Source organism: Callorhinchus milii, unplaced genomic scaffold, assembly GCF_018977255.1.
Source record: "Callorhinchus milii isolate IMCB2004 unplaced genomic scaffold, IMCB_Cmil_1.0 Scaffold15, whole genome shotgun sequence".
Classification (NCBI taxonomy): domain Eukaryota; kingdom Metazoa; phylum Chordata; class Chondrichthyes; order Chimaeriformes; family Callorhinchidae; genus Callorhinchus; species Callorhinchus milii.
In genome coordinates this window covers 9247082-9255461 of record NW_024704756.1, presented here as the reverse complement: position 1 = coordinate 9255461, position 8380 = coordinate 9247082, and the positions used below count along the sequence as shown (strand labels likewise).

Genomic DNA, 8380 nt, shown 5'->3' with positions numbered 1-8380 from the left:
GGAGTGTATGACTATGTATTGGAGTGTGGACCATGAGTTCAAATTTCCAATATAGGGCATCTGAAAGCAACCCATTCAAAAGAGGGCCTGCCGAGCAATAAACTGAGGCAGAGACTGTACACAAATCATGGTTAACAGGCATTTCTTACCCAAGATAGTCTATCTGAGCCTTGATTTCACTGTTGAAAATCTAAGATAACATGAAACATCCTGAAGTGTCCACGCTTCAAGACAAGAGACTGACGTTTAGTCAAATGATGCGTTTGTGGAGAGGTGGTTGAACAATATTTGTGAAGGGCTGTCCCCAAATTATAAGGTCTCGGAAACATCTAACTCTGAAGTGCCTGAAATGCGTGTGTTTGCGTGGGGTGGGGAAAATAATTTTTGCGGGGTATATACACAATAATTATCATATCATACACTGCAAATTTACCCTATTTACTGTATTAATAAAAAAATTAATAAAACTAAGATATTATTGGAATTCAAAAAAAACTAGCTTTGTAATTAGTTCTTTCCATTGGCACTGTAAAAAAGATTGTTTTTTTCCACTCGTGTAGGATACAGAGTAGAGGTAATAAAAGCAATTTCCAGGGATTGCCAGAGAATGTGGGATGTCAGCCAAGACTGTTTTGCAAGCGAGGAAGTGGTGGTTACCATAACATCAGAAGATGATGACGCTATAGTTACTGCATATATTAAAAAAAATGAACTCGTTGTAAAATCTTTCACAGATGTTGAATGCTCACTGTCATGTAGCAATGGATCACCTAAAGAAACTGGGCGAAACCTACTTCCAAAAGATGTAAGTACCTTTTACTTTTCATTAGAAGTTGAACATTTTGAATTTCTAAATTTTTCTAAGTGTTCAAAAATGTATCTTGTTTCTTTTCTTGAAATAACAGTTTTAAAGAGAGAAGGAAGTTTCTCCCACTTTCCTGGCTAATAATCACTCAAATAAAACTGGTCATTGTCCAATGCCCTGGGATGTTTTTACGATGTGAAGGGTGTTATACAAGTATAATTTGTTGTTGTTTGTGTAATGTTGCAGTGCGCAAATTGGCTGCTACATTTGTCAACAAAATACACAGCCACTGTAGATAAATCCTGTACAGTGATTTGAGACGTCCTCCCAACATGAAAGCCACTATATCAAATGGAAGGATTTGTATTTTGTTATTTTCCTTTTTTACATACTCAAGATAGCACTTATTATGATACACATGTTTCTGTTCACTGTCATGTGTGCCACATCTCCAAATACAAACCAAATTGCTTTCCTGCCTTAAAGTTTCCATTCATTTTATTACAAAGAATGAGGTTGGGCAAAAATATTTTGGTTAAGTGAGCACTTTTCCGTTAAATTACTGAACAGATTGTAAACACAATCATCTGAACTCTCATTCTGTTAATTGCACATGATGCATCTTATACTGTTATATAAATCACTACGGCATTGATATCCTTTTCTCTTCTGAGAGATAGTCGTTATCTACAACAACAACAACTTACATTTATTTACTGCCTTTCATCAGGATGCTAGAGCTTTTGGAGTAAAGCTTGTGTGGTTTCATAACACATTCCTCACACTAGAAACGCACTATGAAATACTGTAAACATTACCCCAACAATGATGTTTACTTTGACTCACAGCAGAAAGTGGAAAAAGTTAAACCTTGCTCATTTTGTTCCAAAGAGCGAGTTTTACATCCTCAGAATGAACTACACAATATGCAACAACTACAACAACAACTTGCACTGATATAGTGCCCCACATGCTGTGTAGCGTCCCAGAGCGCTTAACAGTGGCTGAGCCTGACTCTGAGCTGGGGGGAAGGGGGAGGTGGCCGTAAGCACGGTTGAAGAGGATATAGCCCTGTTGCTGGCTATAAAAGTACTTTCAAATACTAAAAGGTAAATGAAGGTATATTCTCGTGTCGTCTTCTCAAGTCTGAATACATCTTAAACACAGTATATATTTTGGGGCCTAATTTGGTACATTTCTTAATAGCATTTCTTAATGAGGTACCTAATGTATACAGTTACTCCACAGGATCTGCTCTGAGGCAATCTACTTCTGGAACGGAGCTTGTGCAGATAGTCTGCAATCCTCTTATGAAATACTACCTTATTCAGTACATGTAGAAAAGCAGCTAAACCTTGGAGAGGTTACATATCTCTGAACAAATGGAATTTCTACCCACTTCTACACCACCAGATCATCAATATAAAAACAGTCACATTTCCAGTTTGTATTTCCAGTTTGTATTACAGTCACATTTGCAGTTTGAGATTGAAATTTTATAACCTTTTCCAAATGACTTTGAAGTTAAATAACTACATATTTAACTTGAATCAATCACAACAGTAGTTGGGACCCATAGTTCCACCTAATCCATAAATACATCATGCACTAAACTTTTCAATAATAACCCCACAGGCGAGAGGGATGTCGCTCAGGTATTTGGCAAAGACCTCAGCCATTGTTTTGAGAATAATGCACCACAGTTTTGAGGCAATGATCCAAAAGAAAAGTTCACGTAAGGCTCAAAAGGTGGATGCAAAGCAATACAATTGACACTCCTGTAGTATCTTACACATTGGGACCCAAAGCACTCGGCAATTCTGGCTGGGCACCGGAGCTGAGGGCGGGATCTGAGAAGGGGAAAGATAACTGAAAGCCCAGTCAAAGGGATATGGTTTGAGACCTATCTTGAAAGAGGGTTGGGAGGGAGGAAAGTTGTCCTAATGATGCTACGGGGGATAGAATGGGATTGTCGAGAAGGCCAGTGTCGGGCAAGCCATGAGAATGACCAGGTTTGAATGCGTGAAGGAGGTTGTAGGAGAAGGGTGGGTGAGACCACAGAGGGATTTACCTGTGAGAAATATTGGGAAATACTTCTCCTTCTCTCACCCTGAGAAATAATGAGTTAATATTGTACATCTGAGCTCAGTGCAGGTTTCCTTTAATAATAATCCTTGTATTTGATATAGCGCCTTATCACGCCTTCAAGACATCTCAAAGCGCTTCACACAGTATACTGTAAAGCAAATTGATTGTTTATTCTATGGGCGAAATGCGGCAGCCAATTGAGCACAGCAGTGCCTCACAAACAGTTGTGGTTTGAGTGACCAAATTTTTTTTAAGGGATTATTATCCCTGGAAAAGATCCGTGTTCCTACTTACTGCTAGGTAAACAGAGGTGTGTGGAGTAAGGAAACTTGCCTAATGTTTCACCCTGCCCAGGAATCAAACCTAGGTCCTCTCACTTGCAAGGCGAATGCTCTAACCATTAAGCTACAGGACTCTGATCATTTTGATTTAAGATCGCAAACGCATTCAAATGTGTCAACCAATCTATGGAATTGATATGACTTCTTGGATCAACAAAGATTATTTTTATAATTAGAGGTGATAAGTTTTGTTACTTTAAAATGAAAATTACTCTATATTGGAAATTAATTCTTTTTTCTCTCCACAGAACCCCTGTGCAGAAAATAGGTCAGCAGGATGTAGACTATATGCCTATGCTGAAGAGATACCTTGTGCTAAAATACATCCAGTACATGATTCTGCCGAGTACAAACATTATGGTTTTGGGTGCTGGGGCCTTTGGAACTCTGTACATTTCATTCTTGATGTTATCAAAAGTTGTAACCCGAAAATGTACCACAGTCTTCATTTCCCATCTGGTGACCTCAGATGCAGTGCTTTTGCCTGCTATCTTGGTTGAGGTTCTACACGAGGTTACTGACGTCAAACTTGCATCGAACTACTTCATCAAAGGACTTATTCACAACTTCGTGACAGTGAATGCACACACCAGTTCACTTATGCTAAGCTGCATTAGTCTGGAAGCTTTCCTCATAACTCAATTTCCAGTTCAATCACGCTTCATAAGGACTGTAAAACGTGCGAGAATGACAAGCACCCTCATCTGGATAGCAGTTCTCACAGAGTGCATTATTTTACAGACTGAATACTTCACCAGTTCTGATACGGTTTCTCTTGGTTTTGGAATTCCCCCTCTTTCTGGGTTATTCCATCTTTTCCTTGTGATCGCTCCTATTGTTAGGATGTTGTCTAATGCTCTGGTCATCTGCCTCAGGATCGTTAATGTATTTTTCTACTATAAAGTTTATATGACCAAATCGTACTCTAGGCATTTCTTAAAACGAAAAGCATAATTTTCTTCATATTGTATGTAAAGAAATATGAGCAGCATTAAACAAAGATTGTATTTATTGGGCGTTTTTTACAAATAATGTGATAAGTCCATGTTTAACATTTGTATTTAATACCGAGAAAAGTGTCTTTGGAAATTAAAATGAAGTCTGTGACTAATGTGGTTCCGTCAGTGTCTGTTGCTTTTGTGCTGAATGACTTTACGACTGAATCATTCTGGAAGATAGTCAAGCATGGATTCGTCAGCATGACTCAGAGAACAGCTGACCTTTACTTAGTTGGTAATGTACTGCTGGAACGAATTAGTGCTTTCAAGCAAAACAGTGGAAGTCTCTTCGTATGTCCGTCTATACTCAATAGGTCAGAAGTAAAAGTATATGACTCACTTCAGTATAGGCAGTGCCAAAAGTAACAAAATCACAAGCTCTTCAGTAAAGAGACTGTGGAGTCCTGTAGCATAGTGGTTAGCACGGTCACCCTCAAGCGAGTTGACCTGGGATCGATTCCTGGCAGGGCAAAACCTTGGGAAAGTTTAGTTACTCCACACACCTCTGTTTATCTAGCAGTAAATAGGAACCTGCTTGTTAGCCGATTGGCGTATTACTTTCCAGGAGTAATAATCTCTTTAAAAAAATCATAATAATTTTGTTATTCAATCTAAGATTGTTTGTGGGACACTGATATGAGCAACTGCTGCTGTGTTTCGCCCACAAAATACATAGTCAATCCACTTTACGGTATACCGACAATGTGATAAGGCGCTATATCAAATGTAAGGATTAAAGATAAAGACAGGATGGTTTCCAACTCTGGATTTCAAAGATCTATTGAAACACATGAAGTTTGAACAAAAAAATTACAATTAAAACTTTTATCTTAATCCATTTACTTTACGTGGCAAGAGACAGATTACCCACTACCCCTCATTTCTTTGCTGGAAAGTAAGGTGGGGGATGAATAGGATCTGTTCACAAATCTTGTGATAATAATAATAATCCTTGTATTTGATATAGTGCCTTTCATGTTTCAAAGCATTTCACAGAGTGTACTGTAAAGTGGAGTGACTGTGTGTTGTATAGGCAAACGTAGCAGCCAAATTGTGCATAGCAATGTCCCACAGACAGCTATTTGGGGGATTGTTAGCCAGACCACTAGGAAAAACTCCCTTCTCTTTGTGAACAGTGCCATGGGATCTTTAACACCCACCTGAAAAGGCACTGTTGATTATTTTGATTGATTCATTCATTTCCATTGCCTGGATCTGTCAAAAGGTTGGTAATAGAGGCAAAAATATCCAACTCCAAGTTGCAGAAAATGGCAGCCATCTGTTAACATCGCCAACACAGCTCAATGAAATAGATACTTTCTGCTGAAGCTGATGTTAATCATATATATATATATATTTACTGTTTGAAACCATCATTTTCTGTTCTATTAATTACTCACTTATTCCACAGTTGATTCATCAAAGTCCTATTCAATATACTTTTTCCAAATTTCACAGGAACCTTATTAAATTCCTGAGTCAGAAAAAAATATTATTATTGTGAGTAGGTGTCTGCTCAAATGTCATTTGCATTCAATTTACAGACATGTAGGTGTGTAATTGGTGGTGAATCGAATAGGTGTTGGCAGGTAGACATTCTGAAATGCTTCGTCAGTGAACTGCATTTTCTTCCATTCAGCCTGGAATGCAACTGTAGGCCAGTGTCTGATGGGTGTGGTAATCACACACAATGACTCACTTCATCACCAGGTAAATGCAATTCGATAATAAACAACAATAGCACTATATATAAAAGAGGAACTCAAGTCCCTTAATAAATGGACTCCAATGGCAGTTTGCATGTATGAATGTCAGGTAAGAACAAAATAGGATCAGAATATGGTGTTGAACTTATTCCACCATCAACTCTGATTCCTAAAAGTTCTACCTTCTCCTCATAACTATCATTCTCTTAACTATATAATAGCTAAATAATCCCTCCAAAAACCAAAAACAATAATAAAATTGGTCATTTTCAATCTACGGCTGTTTGTGGGACATTGCTGTGCGCAATTGGCTGCCGTGTTCGCCCACAAATATACAGTCGATTTACTTTACAGTGTATTCTGTGAAGCGCTTTGGGACGTCCTCCCGACGTGAAAAGCACTATATCAAATCCAAGGATTATTATTATTATTATTATTATATATCCTCTTTCTTCTGTATCGTCCAGTGAATCTGCTTTGCACCCATTCTCTGTCTTTGATATCCTTTCTATGGTGAGATAATTTCACAGAATATTCCAGCCAATGTCTTATTCATAACAACTTCTTACCCAGCGAACAATCTCTCAGAAAAAAATTGGTTATGCACTTCATTGCTGTGTGCGGCGGGGCATTGTTGTGTGCAAAAACAGTCTTTACTCATCACAGTAAATCCTCTGAAGCACTTTGAGATGTTCCCTCTACTTGAAAGCCATCAAATTCCCATCAAATGCAGGAATTATTTATTATTACTTTTGACTTAAACAACAACAACAAACTATATTTGTACAGCGTCTTTCACTCGGAAGGATGTCCCAAGGCGCTGGACAGTCAGTGTTTCGGACCTGAGCTGGGAGTTGGGATTGGGGAAAGTGGAGGGCGGGGGGGGGGGGGGGGGAAGGAGGGTGATCGAAAGCACGGTTGAAGAGAAGGGGTCAAGGTTGAGGGACTGTGGGATGGAGTTCCAGAGGGTGGGGGCAGAGTGGCTGAAGGCCCGCACACCAATAGTGGGGCGGGCGAGGCAGGCCCGTGAAGCAGGTCGGAGCCAGCGGAGTGGAGGGAGGCTGGAAGGGGTTAGGAGGTTGCAGAGATAGTGGGGAGTGAGGACATGCGGGCCTTTAAAGGTGAGGACCACGATCTCGAACTGTATCCTCTGTGTGATGAGAAGCCAGTGGAGTTGGGCAAGGATGGGGGTGATAGGGTCACGGAGCCTGGCGCAGTTGCTTTGGAACTTCCATAAAAACTCCNAAAAAAATTGGGCTTTCCAAAGAGCTGGTCTTAATTGAATTTTATTGGCAGCATTTATAGTGACCAACATTTTGCAGCTATAAATAGAATGTAAGTTGAACCTGAGTTGCTAGTTTGTCATTCTGGAACCAGATTATAATCAGACGTTACAGTGTCACCTACTGGTGTGCTAAATACATTCAGTGTTGGAAACAACTCACTCAAAAAGCTGGGCTGTGAACAAATGACCAAAATCGACATGCTCAGAAATAGACTACCTTTGTATTACAGATAATTTGTTTAAAATTAATTTGTTTCAGTAAACAGCCCAATTCAACAGAACCCCAATAACAACCTTGCTTAAACAAACCCCAAATCTCCGTCAACAAATGTTTGGTTAAAACATGACAATTGCATGGCAACCCAGACTTGTTTTCGTCAAAGTGGGAGCTGCCATTGGTGGTAAAGAAATTAGGCAATTGGTACAAGCTACATTGCACAACACTGGATTTTGTGTGGTTGCTAATGTCCTTGCAAAATGCATCGAGAACAGAACAACAACACTTCACATTTTTTTTAATTCAGCCGTGTGTCTGACACACGTAGAAACCTATCACCATGCTTACGATTATCCAAACCAAGCTGAGATTTCCATTCATCCCACCTACACATGGAAATCCTAGAGATAGATTGTTATATGGAATGCGCACTCTTTCCCTGGTGGGATGCATTCAACTGGATTTTGACAAAGGGAATATGTAGCAATATATAAGTATCATGAGTTACAGCATTTGTGTTCATATGGCGCACTAAACATAGGATACCATCTTGGAATGCTTTACAGTGATGTGGTCAAAAGACTAACAGAGGTTTGGCTATTGGCTCACATTTAATTTCATATAGACTATTATACTCTTAACGGACACTCTAAAATGGACTATTTATATGTACTTCAGCAGGAAAAACTATTGAGCAAAACTGCTTGAAAGGCATGATTCTTAAGCACGTTACAAATGATCCATTATTAGAATAGAAGAAATGAGAACTTTTGTTCAAAGCACTTATGCATCTCTAAGATCCGCTCCTTTCTCTCTCGCCATTCCCTCTTTGAACCCCTCCAATCTGGCTTCCGCGCTGCCCACAGCACGGAAACAGCCCTCGTCGAAGTCACCAATGACATTCTGAACATCTGTGATCAGGGCTCCCTCTGCCTCCTTG

The 8380-nt window shown here is 39.4% G+C and overlaps 1 protein-coding gene across 1 annotated transcript; it reads left to right on the top strand.

The window, feature by feature from the left end:
- Positions 1-694: 694 nt before the first annotated feature.
- LOC103177844 lies at positions 695-4326 on the top strand. The gene is made up of 2 exons (XM_007892209.2): positions 695-805; positions 3483-4326. Exons 1-2 carry the CDS (start codon positions 735-737, stop codon positions 4186-4188), a joined length of 777 nt encoding a protein of 258 aa, XP_007890400.2. The 5' UTR covers positions 695-734; the 3' UTR covers positions 4189-4326.
- The last annotated feature ends 4054 nt before the right edge of the window (positions 4327-8380 follow it).

What these genes read in the sequence shown, in the direction of transcription:
- LOC103177844 (XM_007892209.2), top strand. Translation starts at nt 735, where the DNA reads ATGTTGAATGCTCACTGTCATGTAGCAATGGATCACCTAAAGAAACTG. An exon ending in GAAACCTACTTCCAAAAGAT is followed by an intron (nt 806 to 3,482) that starts GTAAGTACCTTT and finishes TTCTCTCCACAG; the next exon opens with AACCCCTGTGCAGAAAATAG.